At 31.0% G+C, this 19,685-nt stretch overlaps 1 protein-coding gene across 1 annotated transcript; it reads left to right on the top strand.

Annotated features, from left to right (window-relative positions):
* Positions 1-14,613: 14,613 nt before the first annotated feature.
* LOC132616846 (pectinesterase 2.1-like) lies at positions 14,614-17,491 on the top strand. Its single transcript, XM_060331576.1, has 3 exons — positions 14,614-15,641; positions 16,464-16,655; positions 16,782-17,491. The coding sequence occupies exons 1-3, from the start codon at positions 14,651-14,653 to the stop codon at positions 17,285-17,287; spliced, it is 1,689 nt and encodes a 562-aa protein (XP_060187559.1). The 5' UTR covers positions 14,614-14,650; the 3' UTR covers positions 17,288-17,491.
* The last annotated feature ends 2,194 nt before the right edge of the window (positions 17,492-19,685 follow it).

Raw genomic sequence — 19,685 nt, 5'->3', positions numbered from 1 at the left:
GTTGCTTCTGTGGCTTTGTTACATTTTTTTATAGTATATTTTTGCTTCTGCTAATGTTTGTTATTGTTGTGTTGTTTGTTGTGATGATCTGTTAACAATTTCACCTGCTACTGTTAGCATGGTTTTCTCTACTCTTCGTACTACTTTACATAATTTTTTACTAAATAATGTTAGTTTTGTGCTGGAAAATACTTTTTGGCGGTCAATGGTACTGGTAACGTTTTTATCGCATTTAGTTAAATTCATTTGGGCGAATACTAAATCCAAATGGCCGATGAAGAAATTTCCGTGGATTTTCAAGGCCTCCCATGTACAAAAGACGGGTTTTTTTATTTTAAGTTTATTCATTATTTCTTTAATTCATTCGATAGTTATTTATTCTCTTACTAACACTTTCACTAAGTGTTTATACAGGTACCCGGAGATACATCCCGGAGACGACACTCGGAAGGAACCCGAAGATTTCATCGAATCACTGTTTGTATTTACTTTCCGCATTCTTTTTATATAACTGTACAAAATATAAACTCATAGTATAGTGAAAACTTTATTTTTGGAATGACAGGTTAATATATTTATTTACTTGTCATCTTGTTTGTTAAACTTAAAATTGTCATTCGCTTTAGGCAAGACTTAGGCCGTCAACACTTTCATAAATCGATTAAATTGACTTGATATAAATACTTTGTTAAATAAATTCACACTTTTGACGATTAGCCAAAAATACTAGTCCATTCTTTATTTTATATTCTTTATACACTCTTAATACAACTTACATTTTATATTGTTTCGTGTACACTAATACATATTTTAATTAAGTTAAATTCACATTTTGACGCTAGACAAATATCAAGTCGTCCATTTATAAATCTTTTATTCTTTAGAGGCATTACACATTTTCACTCATTTTTTATTCACAATTTCTTATACTTATTTTTACCAATATTTTTTTTTTATAATTATTTTGTTCCTTATTCTTTTGATAGGATATTCATTAAACAAACACTCTTTTTAACTAAACGGTAGAAATAAGTCGAATAAATTTCACTCTTCTGAATAATTTCGTTGTATAAAATCTTTACACCAATGAATATTCGTAGATTATTTTTTACAATCTTTATGGACTAATATACCTAATTATACAATTCTTTAGACATTTTATGTTCGATATACACTCTTTTATTCTTGAAAATACATTCTTTATTTATTTAATATCCATACATTCTTACATAGATGTACATTCTTTACATCCTTTGATATATTTATTTTTTACATAGTCTTACATTTTTTTTTTTATATATTCTTAATATAGTTACACATTCTTTACACTAACATATATATATACTCTTTGTACTAACAGATATACTTTTATACTTACGAGGTGCATTCTCTTTATACTCTTTTATATATTCTTTTACTATACATTCTTTATGAATACTTGATACTTGATATAAATATATTTTTATACACTGTATATACTTAGTATATTATCACCTAGTGTAGCTTTTCATGAAGTCATAACATTTTGAAAACAATTAATAATAACGATAAACAAATAAATAATTCCCCTCTAGTTTCAGTTAAACTAAGTCTTACGACTGTCTTCGGGCAAGCTCTGAGAGATGCTTAATACCTTCCTCTCGGAGTAAATAAAACTCTTATCTAGAATCTTATAGGTTTCGTGGACTAAAAATGGATTAGACATACAGATACATACAGGTTCCTTATTTTTCCTTAAAAATAAGGTGGCGACTCTAACCCTTTTTAAATCAGTTAGAAGAATCGTGAAGTTGCAAATTATCTTGGACCCGTTCAAAATAGGGCGTAACACCTACTACTTTTAAACAGGTGTTTGCACTAATGACCTTTTCTGAGGACACTAGTGAAGATTATTTACAATTCTGTTGGGCAGGTTAAATTAATCTGCAGAAAAAAATTCGTCATTATTTTCGAAGGCAAAAATTGAGTTCATTTGGATGAACATGAGAGAATTTGAAGAGTGACCTCAATAAAGGTTCTCAAAGAAGGCCATACCTTGTGAATTGTTCACTTTTAAAGACTAATGGATAGTGATCACAAAAGTCATATGGTGCAAATAATCCTTGTAGGAGAATTTGAATGACAAAACAAACAGTGCCGCGAAGGGGAATATACATTACCTATTTGTGCAATACTTCAATCAAATGTGCCATCAATAAAATATTCCTTTTGTCATAAAAGAGAGTTTAAGTACGTTGATTAAAATATCCAATTTTCCAATTAAAAACGTTGATTTTTGAAAATTTTAAGGGAAAATGCAAGAAACAAATTTACATATCTAGAATTTGCTCATTGAAGAATACGAAAAGGATATTGAGAAATTGTAATCAATAACGATATTGAAGAAGATCATTTAACTTCATAAATAATGATGTTACATGAAAGGGACAGATGAGTAGTAAGATTGCATGCTATTGGATATATAACAATTTGCACGATTGTCCTTGTTCGGGGGCTGTCTTTAATTTTTGCCCTTCACTGAAATCTCTTGGTTTCGGTTCGAACTCTCGCTCAGTAAAGAATTTTTAAAAAAAATTCATGATAGATTTTGGATTCGCATGACAGAGTTTTGCTACCTTCAAGCAGTTTGCAGTCAAGCTCTGCTTTAAGGTAGAGATTTATATTAAGACAATTTTTTTTTTACTCAATTGAAATTTTGTAAAATTCTGCTTTGTGATTTTTTTTTTTTTTTATTGAGCTGGAATTTAAACTCAAATTTCATGATATCAGTTGAAGGACAAAAATTAAAGACCAATAATATTTTTTTTTAGGGATAAAAATTAAAAATCAGTGCCTTAGAAAGGTAATCCGCACAAAAAAATGTAATTGAATAGCATGGACCCCTCAACCCACTCTAAAGATTAGAATGAGTTTTGCTGATTTTGACAAAATATTGACCCTAAAAGGCTCCACAGAAAGTTTTAATGCCATTTTAATATCTTGAGAAGACAAGATATTTGTCTAGGTGATAATTAGTGCTCTTTTCCGCAACCAATCACAATTTATTTCTTTTTTATTGGTATATTGAGAAAACCAAATAAACGTCTTGATGTTTTTCATAAACTACGTCGCTTAAATTTGCAAGGACAATATCTTTTTGAGCATGTCTTCTCCAAATAGCTGATCCTCTTTACGTTTGTGGCCTTCGTTCGTCAAAATATTCACATGGGTTTGCTTCCCTGTAGATGAGCATGATAGTGGTCTTGTTCGCTTTTAGTAAACCTACAATCTTCAAAAATAGTTGAAATGATGATATTGTTCGTTCTCCTTTCTGATAAGCTTGACAATAGGTAAGCAGACAGTCTCCATTTCGACTCCAGAAGTCCTTGCTGATCTTATAAATGGAAAGGCAGAACAATAATGGAGATATTTGTGATTACTGAATTTTGGTGAGTGGGTCACCAACCACACCTAGTACCCAATTTTTTTCTCCCATTCACGTGGGGCAGTAATTTACTGACGAGTATGGTGAGATGATTAAATTATTTATCTTTAATTAAATGTCTCGAATAAGAGTTTTGAAAATAAAAAAAAACTTTAATAAAAAGTGATTTCACAATAATAGATCTTATTTGTGTAACTCTAAATTAATCGGTTCAGTAAATTGAGACCACTTTACGAAAGTAAAACAAAAGAACTACAGAAGGACTAGTTTGAAAAGAACGACAGAAGGATTAGTTTGTAATGCTCCCTTACATATGCATCTACAGACACTAGGGGCGATGCCGTGCCAGCACGGGCCCAATATTATGAAAATTAAAATTATTTATATATTTTTGTTAAAATAACAATAATCGGATAAAAATATGCACACCTAATTTTATTACAAACATGCATAGTCTATTGATGTTCTAATTAAATTCTAAACTCCGGATTATATGGGAGCATAGTAAACAGTGGACAAAGATGTTTTACAACCTTACCGTTGATTATCTCGCAAGAGTAAGGACCCTAAAAAGTTGAATTTATTATCTTTTTTATTTTATTTTATATGATATTATTTTTTTAATTAAAAAAAATCATTATTTACATTTAAAAATAATTTAATTTTAAAAAGATTATTTCATCAAGATCTTGTACATTGGAACCTAGAGTTATGGACTAGAATATGTTAATACAATACCTTTTTTTCCCCAAGTAAAATCCCATAATATATGAAAGAATGAAAACGTATGTCGATGTTTAGTCAAACTGCCTCACATAAATTTAAATGAAAGAAGTATATTTTAGTCAAATTACAACACATAATTTAAATGAAAGGAGTATATTTTTTTTTGTGTGTGTTCTTGCTCTTTATTTTCATAACGTCATCTTAATTATAAAAAGTAATTCAATATTTTTCTATATGAGAAAACTCTATCTTATAAAAATATTGAAAGCCGAATAAAATAACTTTTTCTTTAAGCTATTTTTTATTTTTGCTTTTAAAGAAAAACACGTCATAATTTCTTATCCTTTTGATGTTAAATTTTATTTAGAATTTAAACTCTAATAAGTTTCTGAAACCCAATGTTGAGCTTTGTGTGTGTATGTATATATATATATATAGTAATCAATAACTCAAATAATAGAAGTAGTACATTTAATCAAATGTTGAATGGTTTATTTTGCATATAAAAAATAGCAAAATACTACCCGTTCTTTAATAGTGAATTATGTTTACCCCTCATAATGGTAAAATTTTATCTGAATGTTTACATCGAGTTAATAAATAATTCTTCAGTTTCTTTTTATTTGATCCATGTTAACCTGACACTCCCCTTAAATAAATATTTATTATGGTTTTATTTTCTGAATTAACTTTATTAATTATAATTTGAAAATCTAAGTTTAACTATTATAACTTTACGTAGTTACTTAATGATTACCTTCCATATTAGACGAAACTAATAAATCTATCCTGATTTGCTAAAATGAACAAGTAAAAGAAAAAATATTTTTAGTATAAGGGACTAAAAAGAAAGAGAAAGAATATATGACATTTATTTACTTTTAGTATTTAATCATGATAATTAATATAAGTTATAATCTTATTAAATTAGTTAACTATATTAAATTTACACAATTCAATATATAATAACTTGGCTATAGGTAGTAAGTATTTACCCTCACCAGATTCAAATGAAAAATCATTTACCCTTTACCAAATTCAAATGGAAAATAGATGGAGGAAACTAAAATAAAGTATTCCATTATCACAGCTATTACGTTAGTACCTACGTGTCAATTTTGAAAGTTATATGGGCCCACCATATTCAATGGCATTTCAATGTAGGGCATGATCTGTAATTTAACATGAAAGGGTGGCCTGTTTTCTAGAGGTATTTATATGGTCCAAATAACTAAGCATGCTGAGAAAAGTTTTATTACTTTACTTTACTTGATTTAGATGTGATGTGCAAAAATCCAAATAAAAGGATGGAAAATGGTGAAAAGTTCCCATCATTTCTATTGTACGTATTATGCAGTGTTTTCTTTTCATTTGGTTTCATTTGTGATTTGTAAAAGTAGAGAAGGGGCTCACAAATAGCATCAATAATGTTTCATGACCACAAGAAAAAAAGAAAAAAATAGCACCAAGGAGTAAGAATGAAAAAGTTAATAGAAATGGGACCCACACACTATTATTTTTCAATAAAAAAACACCCTCACATGCCTTGTGCCTCACCCACCATAAAACTTTTCAGCATGCTGATTTGCAAAATCTTTCAAAGATCATAATACACGTAGATAGCTAGTTGCTGAATGTCAGAAATGCCCTTAATTAGAATTTTATTGACATTAAGCACACATGCTGAGACCATCTTTTATTATTATATTACTACTAAGGGAGAATTTCCATTTTTTGCAATTCTTCCCAACTTAAAATTCTTATGACTTTATAAATTATTACACATTTTGATAAATTTTAAGAACCTTTAGGATTGTTTTTATGCCACTAAAAAAGATGATGTTATGAAAAATGTTATAGTAGCCCCACAAAGCATATCATACATATTTGAGTTTTTTTATGTGAAAATATTATTAAACTTGTTTCAATATATCATTGTTAAATACTTTTAAAATTTATCAAATACGTAAATAATAGCTCTTACGTCTCAATGGTAAAATGAATTCCGAAGTATGGTGTTAATAATCAAATTTTACGTGCGTGCACTTTTGACATAAAATTATCTAATAAATTACTATATTAAAAGAGGAACTATGAGATATTATTTATATATATTCTAAAAATGTTTGAAAAACATTGTATTTAAAGAAATCTAATTTGATCTCGATACATTAATTATACTAGACAATTGCAAAAAGTATATTTTTTTACTTTTTTTACTATTAAAATATTTTGTAAAAACCAGATAATATATTTTATATAATTTAGGAGTTATAATTTTTTTCCTGTTAAACTTAACTATTTTGTCCTAAATTATATAACATAAAATTATCCGGTATTTTGCAAAATATTTTTTGATAAAAAATAAGTTAGCCAATATGAGTTCAATTCAAAGAACGAAATGAAATTACTTTAACATATGAAAAGCTCAATTTGGATCATCGTGACTTAATCTCAAAAAATTAAATTAGAAGAGCTTTCAATTATTGATTTTTTTCCTAAAAAATCTAATATATAAACTAAGAAAAATGTTTTCCTTTAAAATACGTTTTTATACTTTACGAGTAATATTTCAGAGGTCTTTTGAAAATATCAAACTGATGTTACAAGAATAAAGAACCAAGAGCAGATTTTTTTAAAAAAAATATCTACTAATTGAATTTTTAATGTCGGATTGAGCCCGGGCTTAGCACAGCCAAGTGACACAAGTGTCAGAAAAGAAAAATAGAGGACAAACATCACTAATCCCTCCATTAATGTAAGAGATCAATTTCTTGCAGTGGTTCAACCGCATCTAAGTGACAACACAAAAATTTATACATATAATTATAAACCAACATTGCCGGTTTAGATCCAGATCTATAATTTATTACTCCTACTATTTATGTAACTACTACATTTTTTATTCTTTTGTAATAAAGGATTCAAAACTTGTATAGATAAATGGTTAATTTCACTTACTTTACCCAATACAATACAAAGTCATAAAATTATTTTTTGTCTCATTAAATTAACTCAACTACTGTGTCTGTTTCATTAATCAACTGGTCGTGCCATGAGAAAAGTATCAGCCTTAGTTCCAGCAAGTTCTGTCTAATTGACAAGTAGCCTTAGTTCCAGCAAATTATTTTCGAAGGCAAAAATTGAGTTCATTTGGATAAACATGAGAGTATTTGAAGAGTGACCTCAAAAAAGGTTCTAAAAGGAGGTCATACCTTGTGAATTATTCACTTTTAAAGAAATTAACTCACAAACTAATGGAAGTGATCGTAAAAAGGGTCATATGGTGCAAATAATCCTTCATTGTGGGAGAATTTGAATGACAAGCCAAACAGTGCAGCGAAAGGGAATCTACATTACCTATTTGCAATACTTGAATGCATTTGCCATCAAAAATATTATTACGTTTGTCATAAAAGAGAGTTTTAGGTACATTGTTGAAAATTTTCAGGGAAAAAACAACCAAAAAAGTTGACATATCGAGAATATTCACATTGAAGAATACGAAAAGGATATTTAAGAAATTGTAATTAAGGACCATAGAACTTCATAAATAGCGATACTAGTTTATGAAATGGACAGACGATAATAGAATTGCATGCAATTGTAAATATTATAGTATAGCCTAGGACCCCCCCACCCACTCAAAAATTGTAATGAGGGTTGATTTTGGCAAAATATTGACTTACACCACTGAAAGCTTTAATGCCATTTGTACTCTTTCATTTTATTGACAAGACAAGATACTTATCTAGGTGATGATTAGTGCTCTTTTCCGCAACCAATCACAATTTATTTCTTTTTATTGGTATATTAAGAATTTCTTAATATTTTTCGTAAACTACGTGGCTTAAGTTTGCAAGGAGAATAAATTTTAATTTTCTTGAGCGTGTCTTGTGAGATTAACAAATCTTCTTTATGTTTGTGGCCTTCGTTGGTCAAAAAATTCAGATTGATCTGCTTCCCTCTACATGTGTATGATAGTGGTTTTATTTCGCTTTCAGTAAATACCTGAATTCGCGATTTAAGTAGCGCAAAAAAAAGAAAAGTTGAACCAAAGTAATATATAAAAAAAAAAAAAAACACATAAAAAAAATACACTTTGAGCCTTTCACGCACGAAATTCGTGCGTGAATGTAATGATGTCATTATCCTTTTCTTTTTCTTCAGTGTAGTACACTTCTACATATAATAATAAGTGATCCATAGGTTATGCATACATCCATTCTTCTTCATTATGCATTTTTATTACACCTTTTTTATTTAGACACTTAAGTTTTAATTTAACAAGTATCTTTTTATTTTTTGGGGATTGAATAAGCATCTTAACTATAGTTAAAAAGCTAAATTATTGAGAAGTACTTTTAACTTTTGTTATTAAAAAAAGAAGAAGCTATCTCTCCACAATGTTTGGTATTATATCATTAATTACATTTTCTAATTGGCTAGATTATTGAGAAGTACTTTTAACTTTTATTATTAAAAAAAAAAAAAAAACTCGGGCGGGCGTTAGGATGGGCTGAAAGATTTTTTTTTTTTTTTGTATTTAATTCTGTATATGATTGTAGTACGGGTCTCAACATTCTAAATTCGAATCTACTTTCACCCACCCAAAATATATGATTTATATGATTGGAATTTTAAATAGCAATAAATATTTTAGAGTAACCATATTTTATGTCATGTTTTTTTCAAAATCCTTTAAAAATCATAAATTACGTATTAAATGAGTTAGAGCCCGTGTGGATTGGCTTATAAGTTGCTTATAAGTTGGATATGTGGCAACCTTGTATATATGTGTTTTGTTATGTAGTTAATGATATAATACCAAACATTGTGGAGAGATAGCTTCTTCCTTTTTTAATAACAAAAGTTAAAAGCACTTCTCAATAATTTAGCCTTTTAACTATAGTTAAGATGCTTATTCAATCCCCAAAAAATAAAAAGATACTTGTTAAATTAAAACTTAAGTGTCTAAATAAAAAAGGTGTAATAAAAATGCATAATGAAGAAGAATGGATGTATGCATAACCTATGGATCACTTATTATTATATGTAGAAGTGTACTACACAGAAGAAAAAGGAAAGGATAATGGCATCATTACATTCACCCACGAATTTCGTGCGTGAATACTATTTATGTGTTTTTTTTTTTTTTTCTGTACTACTTTGATTCAACTTTTCTTTTTTTGTGCTACTTAAATCGCGGATTCGTACCTACAGTCTTCAAAAATAGGTGAGAGGATGACATTGCTCGTTCTCCTCTTGACTAAGCTTGATAATAGGTACAAAGTCCGTCTCCACTTCGAATTCTTTATAACTTCTTTCTTTGCTAATTCGAGACTTTATTTGATGTTTAATAGTTCTGTAATGAGTTGAAGTAGACTTCATCTTAAATGAATATCTGAATATCTATTTTGCTTGATCATCCTAAAGATCTCTCCAAAAGCCGTATCTATAGTTTGAAACTTCATCATGCCATCAGTATTATGTTTCATCTTGCATGCATAAGGAGGAGATCAAACTATTAGTTTGGTTTGTTTGAATATAAAAAATTGTGACTATTAATTTTTTAGCATAATTTCTAATTTCCTCGCATATTCAATAGGCAGAAACTTCAATTCGAAATTATAATTTATTTCTCCAGACAATTACAAGACAATTCAACTCTTAAGTTATAGTATTTTCAAGTGATTTTTTTTTTTTTTTTGTAACTATTAGGTAATAGATACTCATTGGTCCGATTCATTTGAATGCAAATAGGTAAGTAGATATTTATTGGTCCGATTAATTTGAATGCAAACCCAATAAAAAATAAATACTTTTTATTAAGAATTTCCTCATTCTAGAACTTGAACCTGAAAATTTTAATTAAAAATGAAGGGACCCATCTATCATAATAATCTCACTTCAAGAAAATCCTACTAGCACAAATTCAAGGTAGTCCATACGAGAGTCCGGAACCAAAATGACTCAAAAAAAAAATCTTTTAAATCAAAATACCCTAATAAAAAAAAAGGTCATATAAGTATCTTTAGCGCAGTAAATCAGTAATTTACTGCGCTAAAGGACTTAACCGTAACGGCGCGGTTAAGTCCTTTAACGCAGTAAAATACTGCGTTATAGAAGAGTAATTTTTTTTTGTAATGCAATATTTTACTGCGTTATAGGAATAGTAAAAAAAAATTGGCCAACTTCATTTTTTGCAACACTTAGTGTTTTTTTTCCCATACTCTGACCAACGATTAGTCGTGTGTCAAGACTCCAAAACGTCAATATTTTATATAGAACCTGATATTTTTTTTCTGCGTACAATAATGTAGGCTCAATACATCAAGGATACGCAAACGTTCGGATCGTCATTTTGGGGGTTGAAAAGATGTCCGAAGTAAGTTTTGTTTGAAAACTTTAGGTTTAAGTGTTCTATAATCATAGACGTCCATTTTTGTTTGGAGACTTGCTATCATTAGCTTAAAGTTTTTTTTTTTTTTTTTAGGGTTTAGATTTAAGTGTGTTATTTTTTAAAGCGTAACTTTATTTCGAATATACGCGATTTTTTGCGGTCGGACGTCCGATTTACGCGATTGTTTTTTGCAATATATTCGAAATAAAGTTACGCATTAAAAACTAACACACTTAAGGAACACTTAATGTTATTTTCCATAAAAAGATCGCAACATCTTATTTTAATAAATCTTTTCTTTGCAACACTTACTGTTTTTTTCCATACTTTGACCAACGATTAGTCGTGTATCAAGACTCCGAAACGTTAATATTTTATATAGAACTTTTTTTTTTCTGCGTACTATAATGTACGCTCAATACATCAAGGATACATAAACGTTTGGATTGTCGTTTTAGGGGTTGAAAAGGTACTGGAAGTAAGTTTTGTTTGGAAACTTTAGGTTTAAGCGTTTTATTTTTTAAGGTTTTGATTTAAGCGTGTTATTTTTTAATCAAGACATAACTTTATTTTGAATATAAATCACTAGGGGTGTCAATTGTTTAGTTCGGCCGGTTTTTTGCAAAAAATTATACCATATCAATTTTTCGGTTACTCTACTATATATAATCAAAATTAAACTTTTGAAAACCGTCCCAATGAGATCGATTTTTCTTTGATATCGGTACAGTTCGGTTAATTTTCGGTATTTTTTTAAGTCACCTAATGCAATACAAAAAATAAAGATTAAAAAGTTATGGAAGAGTAATTATACTAAAAAATTAGTTAAAGAATCTGCAATATGAAGTTATACGTAGTTACTACCATTGCTAACTGGAATAAGAACTTAAGAATTTAAAAAAAATATAAACAAAAAGAAAAGGAGGAGAAACCAAACCTTTTCTTCCTTTGGAGCAATTGATGATATTATTGTGTAGTAATGTTCAAGACTTTATGTATTTTGTTTCTATAGGGTTGTCAGGTAAGTTTAAGTTTTAGTTATAACCCTCTCCATTTAAATTTATCCCCAGGATATTTAAAGCTATGTGTTATAACTTATGATATATAAAATATATTTCTATATATGTATTTATTCGGTTCGGTTCGGTATTTTTTCAATATTTTTATAAAATAAAAACCCACCCTAATTATTCAGTACGGTTATCGATTTATTTTAAAATCTTCGGTTTTATTAAAAAGAACCTAGAAATCGGTTCGGTATGGTACGGTTCAATCGGTTGAAAAATCATTGACACCCCAATAAATCTAATTTTAAAAAATATAGGGAGAAAAACTAGTCGTAAAGTGGTTAAACTTTAGATGGTCATAACTTTGCGCCGGGATATCCGTTTTACGTGATTTTCTTTTTGATCTTGTGTATTTTTTCGAGATCTACGTGAACAAATAACCGAAGGCAGTTTGGCCGAGCCGATTTTTAAAAAAACACTTGATATCCTATTCAATTTTAATTTCCCCCAACTTGGCTTGAAGTTTTTAGTTTTCTTTACTTATAATATTATGATACGCAATAGTTTTCAAAGTCAAAATCCCGAGGTAATGTAGCTGTGAATGTCAATTTCACTTTTATGGTTTCAATTTTTCAAAATAAAGCTGACTAATTTTCTCGACATATAAAGTTGATTAAAATAACCTTATAAAAATAGAACACTTAAATATAAAGTTTTTAAATAAAACTTACTTCGGGCACCTTTTTAACTCCTAAAATGACGATATGAACGTCTGCGTATCCTTGATGTATTGAGCCAATATTATTGTACGCAGAAAAACATATCAGGTTATATATAAAATATTGACGTTTCGGAATCTTGACACACAACTAATCGTTAGTAAAAATTATGGAAAAAAACACTAAGTGTTGCAAAAAATGAAGTTAGCCAATTTTTTTTACTCTTCTATAACACAGTATTTTACTGCGTTAAAGGACTTAACCGTCCCATTACAATTAAGTCCTTTAGAATAATAAATTACTGCGAAAAAAATACTCATGTAACTCTTTTTTTATTGAAATATTTTGATTCAAAAGATTTTTTTTAGGTCATTTTGATTCCGGACTTCCATAAGACTAGTTTTGTTTTGTACTCACTTTGGATAAAGTAGTTGTGCTTCAAATCAATTCTTTCTTTTGTCAAAATCAGCACGCACTACTGACCCGACATATGTACTGCCTCCACTGTCCTTGCTGATCTTATAAATGGAAAGGCAGAACAATAATGGAGATATTTGTGGTTACTGAATTTTGGTGAGTGGGTCACCAACCACACCTAGTACCCAATTTTTTTCTTCCATTTACGTGGGGCAGTAATTTACTAACGAGTATGATGAGATGATTAAATTATTTATTTTTAATTAAATGCCTGGAATAAGAGTTTTAAAAATGAAAAAAAGTCTTTCGTAAAAAGTGATTTCCCCTTAATAGACCCTATTTGTGCAGCTTTAAATTAATCGAGCCAGTAAATTAAGAATCATTTTACGAAGTAAAACAAAAGAACTACAGAAGGACTAGTTTGAAAAGAACTACAGAAGGTTAGTTTGTACTTTTTTAATGCTCCCTTACATATGCATCTACAGACAAATAGAGGACAGACATCAGTAATCCCTCCATTAATGTAAGAGATCTAGCTCTTGCAGTGAGTCACCGCATCTAAGTGACAACACAAAAATTTATACATATAATTATAAACCAACATTGCCGGTTTAGATCCAGATCTATAATTTATTACTTCTACTATTTATGTAACTACTACATTTTTTATTCTTTTGTAATGAAGGATTCAAAACTTAGTATGGATAAATGGTTAATTTCACTTACTTTACCCAATACAATACAAAGTCACAAAATTATTTTTTGTTTCATTAAATTAACTCAACTACTGTGTCTCTTTCATTAATCAACTGGAGTTCCAGCAAATTCTGTCTAATTGACAAGTAGCCTTGTTAATGTTGACATTAAATAAAGTAGAAAAGTGGACTGTGGTATTTATCAATTATTATTGTATTAATGACTACACCAACAACTGATTAAATATAAATATGTAATTTTTGCAAAAAATACCATGTTTGAAATCTAACAAAGCGGATGCCATAGTAGTTTCCTTTCAATATTAAATGCGGCCTTCTAAATGATTTAGGAACCACTATTAACGAGCTGACGTGGCAATGTTTGCTTCGTTTTACTAAGATAATTATACCGTCAAACATCTTTATAGTGACATCGTTTGTCCGAAAATTTCATGACTATTCTAGTGAGACCTTGTTATGCATGTATACTGACATTCGATATTTAGATCTCATTTAGCTGTTATAAACCAAAGTACGCAAACAATTAACTTTTATACTTTTTATGTTATAAACGAAAATAATATACTTGTAAATTTTAAAATCTCAATTGATATTCATATCTCATAAGTTAAAAATTGAAAAGACTAATAAATTACTACTAAATTCATAACTAGTTGTACCACATAGATAAAGAATTAAAATCTATGGAACATATGCATTTTAAATTAATTGAGAATTTAAATATTCCAAGTGAGAACTCTACAATTGTAGGCTACTTCGTAAATTTTAGTCTCGTAGTGATAATATAATGCTTGAACTGATGAAGAATTTTCTCCAAACTTTCAGCAAAAGGAAATTCAATATCTTTTCCTTGAAGGCTGTCTAAGTGTTTAACAGAGAGGCTCTTGATCGACACTTTTGTTGTCACATAATATATTTCTTACACAATATTATTACACGCTATTTGAGTATGGCTGTTACAGAGAGGTAATTTTACAAAGAGTATACCGCTATAATGGATGTCATTGCTGTTATTGGTAGAATATTATTATAGAAAAGTAAAATATAACATAAAAAATTAATTTCGAAGAAAATTAGACCGTTATAGTAAAATGTTATTATAACGAATGACAATTATAAAATGTCTAACAGTATTGATTACTTACATTATCAATGTGTGTAGTAATTAAACCTATTATATAAACTCCTATCGTAAGTGAAAGTCTCTCAAAACATATAGCACATCACAAAGTTCAAAAATGGCTACTCCTCACCAACCTCTGTTACTAGAGACACCCAAACAAAATTCCATAATCAGCTTCAAGATCCTCACTTTTCTCATAACCTTTGTTGTTGCTCTTTTTTCGGTTGTGTTTCTTGTTGCTCCTCATCAATTTGAGAATAAGCATTCTAATTCTAATTTATTATCTGTACCACTTCTACAACTATGTGACACTGCACAAGATTCCAAACTCTGCGTCAGTTATGTCTCTGATTTAGTGTCCAATGGAATTGTTACCTCAGATTCTGATGGAATTACTGTTCTGCAAAAATTCCTAGGGAAATATGTCCATCAAATGAACAGTGCAATTCCAGTGGTTCACAAGATCAAGAATCAGATCAATGACATTACTCAACAAGGCGCTTTAACTGATTGTCTTGAGCTTCTTGATTTGTCAGTTGATTTAGTGACTGATTCAACTGCAACACTTAGTACCAGAAGAAAAAGCGATTTAGCACATGCCAATGCACAAATCTGGCTAAGTGGCGTGCTCACTAATCACGTTACGTGCTTAGACGGGCTTAATTCCGTTACTAAAGCTACTGTAAATGGAACAATTCTTGACGAGTTGGTCTCGAGAGCTAAGGCTGCATTGGCGATGCTCGCGTCTGTAACAACTCCTAACGAGAAAGTTTTTATGCCGCTTTTAGGGAAAATGCCATTGTGGGTGAGTTTTAGAGACAGGAAGTTGTTGGAGAGTTCGGGTAAGGACATTAAAGCAAATGCAGTGGTGGCACAAGATGGATCAGGGGATTATCAAACAGTTGCTGAAGCAGTTGCTGCAGCACCAGATAAGAGCAAGACGAGGTATGTGATCTATGTCAAGAAGGGAATTTATAAAGAGAATGTGGAGGTGACTAAGAAGAAAATGAACTTGATGATTGTTGGTGATGGCATGAATTCTACCATTATTACTGGTAGCCTCAATGTTGTGGATGGATCAACCACCTTCCGCTCCGCCACTCTTGGTAATCTTCAATTTTATCAGACTACTTTTTTTTTTTTTTTTGTTAATAATCGTGGCACCTCCACTAATTCTAGGAGGTACATGCTACCTCCAGTAGCACTGGTATTAGCCTACCGGATAACTCTGTCCACTAAAATTTGGACTGTTGGATGCAAATTAAGCAATCACCTAGTATGTATTATCAGACTACTTATTCCCTTTTCTTCATTTGCTCTAATCCTCCAATATCTCCATAATTGGTTAATTATTGTATCCTAAGAGTAAGATTCTAACTTACATACCACCTACACTGGGGAAATTCTTTATACTATTAGTGTCTATTTAACCGGTTATAATAAGTTATTACTCCACTTTCAGGTCACCATATCAGAACTGATATGACAAATTACATATTATTGTAGGTTAGTTTAACTTGATATGTGGAATTTTTTTTGGATATGCACATACTTACTGGCATTAAATGATTAGTCTTATTTGCTATAATTCCTCTCTGTCCAGCCCATATTTAACTAGCCACCGGATTATGAGTTGCCTGCATTAATATATCATGGCCTCCATCTATATGGTCCCCTACCAAGGGCTCAAAGGGTCCATCCGATGTCCCTTCAGCAACGGAAAATCATACTGTATATTGCAAGGTCAATTTTTCTTCTTCAATACATATGATAGATGGTCAATTTTTCTTCTTCAATACATATGATAGATGTTGAATCCCCTTGGTGCAGTTAAAATGTGTTACTAGATGGTGTTATTTGTAGTTTCATCTCTTGATTAATGAACAAGTTTTACATATGCTAATGCATTAAGTTTCATTCTATTGCAGCTGCAGTTGGCCAAGGATTTATACTACAGGACATATGCATACAAAACACAGCAGGGCCAGAGAAACATCAAGCAGTGGCACTTCGAGTCGGAGCTGATATGTCCGTCATAAATCGTTGTCGTATCGATGCTTATCAAGATACCCTTTATGCACATTCTCTAAGGCAGTTCTATAGAAACTCCTATGTTACAGGTACTCAGGAGGCAGATTACGCTAAATGTGCTATGCATTTAATTGAACTAAATATTTTTAACAGTCAGTGCTAAGAATTTTAAAGATTGAATCTTCTAAGTTTAAATCTTGAATCCATCTCTACAGGTACTGTTGACTTCATATTTGGTAATGCAGCCGTTGTACTCCAAAAATGCCAACTCGTACCTAGAAAACCGGATAAAAACCAGAAAAACATGGTTACTGCACAAGGCAGGACGGATCCAAATCAGGCCACGGGGACTTCAATTCAATTCTGTGACATAATAGCAAGTCCGGATCTTGAACCAGTCGAGAGCGAATTCAAAACGTATCTTGGTAGGCCATGGAAAGAATATTCAAGAACTGTAGTGATGCAATCATACCTAGGTAATCTCATTGATCCAGCGGGTTGGGCTGAGTGGAATGGAGATTTTGCATTGAAGACATTATATTATGGGGAGTATATGAACAATGGACCTGGTGCTGGTACTAGTAAGCGGGTCAACTGGCCCAGTTATCATGTCATTACTGATCCTGCTGAGGCAATGCCTTTTACGGTGGCTGAGCTGATTCAGGGAGGATCGTGGTTGAGTTCTACCGGGGTGGCGTATGTGGAAGGATTAGATGAGTAAGGAATTATCAAGTTATCTTTGATGTTAATGTAGTCTTTGACTATGTGTCCAAGCATCCCTAGAGAGCTCAAAATAAGTAGTAATATATAATGTGCCATAAGCTATATTGGATGCAAGCATAAACCAAATATCAGCTTGTAGGAAGTTTCTCGGGCTGATTTTGAAGTTATATGAGTTAATGAATAAAACCTTTGTTTATGGAAATATGATTTATAATATAAAGCTATTTTTATGACTAATTAAAAAGGATGAAATAGTTTGAACAATTCCTAATCACTGAACATCCATAGGTAATTCCAGAATATTAACTTGGGAGTTTCAAGTAAATGCAAGAAGAAGCTAGGGCCTAAGGGGATTCAATATCGACTATATATATATATATAAAAAAAAATTAAACTTATTTATACAGTATAATTTTAGGCAAAGGGGTTTCGATGAACCCCTCATGATCCCCTAGCTCCACGATAATTATTATTTTCCAATTACAGGTGTTATATAGCCGTTATTTGTGAATTTTTCCCACGTAGTTTGCAAAGGGGTAAAATCACAAATAGCAACTTTTTCCCCTATAATTAAAAAATAGCCTCTTTCATGAAGTTTTAAATCCCATAGGTAAAATTCAAGAATTTTGAATGCTATATCTACGCCTGAATGCAGGACTGGGCCACATGGATCTCAAATTCATTTTTTTGCGCGGATTGACCTCCTTTTGGGGTGGTCTTTAATTTTTGGCCCTCAAATTGTTGGTTTTTAATTTTTGTTCTTCGCTTAAAAAAAGTGACCAAAATACATCGAAGTTCTGGATTCGAATCCTCGCGGCAGAAGTTTGCCTTACAAGGTAAAGTCTGGCGTCTCCGGCATAGATTCCATGTAACTTCGTCCGAATAGACATAGGTTTTTGTGAAAATATTATAATTTTTGACTCTATTGAGTTTCTAAACCAAAATCTCGAGATATTTTCAGCCATCTTTTTAAGCGGAGGAAAAACTTAAAGACCAGCGAATTGAGGGATAAAAATTAAAGACCAGGTGTATGATGGGCCTCTCAAATTCACAAAGGCCAAATCGTGAGATATTTGAATAAACAACTAGGAGATGAATGTCGACTTGCGTCTCATTTGAAATTTTGTGATAGTGATTATTTCTTAAAGATATAGCGGATAAATGGTCGGTGACTGCTAGTTCTACGCGTGAAGGCAGGACTGGGCCAGATGAATATCAAATTCACAAAGCCCAAATCGTGAGTAAACAACTTTTTTTTTTGCGTGGATTGTCCTTCATTTGAGGCGGTCTTTCATTTTTGGCCTTAAAATTGGTGGTCTTTTCAGTTTTGCCTTCGTCTAATACTCTGAGATTATAGGTTCGAACTCCAGCTCAGTAAAAAAAGAAAAAAAATCGCAAGATAGAATTTTAAAAGGCAAAATTTGAGCCTTAAGATAGAAATTTGCAAATTCTAGCCATGTATAAATTTTGCCCGTAAGGCCAGGCAAAATTTCTGCTTGAAGGGCAAAAGTTAAAGACCACTATTTTGAGGGGCAAAAAGTAAAGACCACCCCTAATGAAGGACAATGCTGCAAATTCATTGTTTTGTGCCGATTTCCCTTCCATTTTTTTGCGCAGATTGTACTTCTTTTGGGGTGGTCTTTAAATTTTGTCCTCAAATTGGTGGTCTTTAAGTTTTGACCATCGCTTGAGAAAGTGACCGAAAATACTGAGATTCTGGGTTTGAACCCTCACTCAGACATAAAAATAAAAATAATTTTGCAAGACAAGACTTTGAGAAAAATCTATCTTATGCGGCCTAGGTTGCTTTAACGCATAACTAAAAGTTTGTCTTATAAGTCAACGTATGCTGGATCCGGTATAACTTTAGTTATGCCTTAAGACAATCTTAAGACAATCTATGTTGTCTCAGGCAGAGGTTGCCTTAAGGCATAACTTAAAGTTCAACCTTTGTCGGATTCGGCAGAATTTTAGTTATGCCTTAAGACAATTAATGCCGCATAAGGCATACTTTTCCAAAAGCATTGCCTTGCGATTTTTTTTAATTTTTATGTTTGAGCCGGAGCTCGAACCTAGAACCTCATGGTATTCTAGGTGAAGGGCAAGAATTAAAGACCAGCAATTTGAGGGATAAAAATTAAAGACCACCCCGAATAAGGGGCATTCCTGCGAATTGACCTTTCCATTCAAAGACACTTGTCTTTAATTTTTGTCTTTTGTTTAAAAACTCATTAGTAAAAATTAAAAAAAAAATCACAAGACATAGTTTGGATTTGCAGGTAAAATTTTAAATTCAAACTCTTACATGCAACCCGAATACGTATTTCCTTTACCCTCTATTTGGATGGTTGTTTCACGTGGTTCATTAATGTACAGTATGGTATGGTACAGTATGG

This window comes from Lycium barbarum, chromosome 11 (genome assembly GCF_019175385.1).
Source record: "Lycium barbarum isolate Lr01 chromosome 11, ASM1917538v2, whole genome shotgun sequence".
Classification (NCBI taxonomy): domain Eukaryota; kingdom Viridiplantae; phylum Streptophyta; class Magnoliopsida; order Solanales; family Solanaceae; genus Lycium; species Lycium barbarum.
Note: the sequence above shows the minus strand (reverse complement) of the source record. Positions and strands in the feature narration are given on the sequence as shown.

What these genes read in the sequence shown, in the direction of transcription:
- LOC132616846 (XM_060331576.1), top strand. Translation starts at nt 14,651, where the DNA reads ATGGCTACTCCTCACCAACCTCTGTTACTAGAGACACCCAAACAAAAT. An exon ending in CTTCCGCTCCGCCACTCTTG is followed by an intron (nt 15,642 to 16,463) that starts GTAATCTTCAAT and finishes ATTCTATTGCAG; the next exon opens with CTGCAGTTGGCCAAGGATTT. An exon ending in TAGAAACTCCTATGTTACAG is followed by an intron (nt 16,656 to 16,781) that starts GTACTCAGGAGG and finishes CCATCTCTACAG; the next exon opens with GTACTGTTGACTTCATATTT.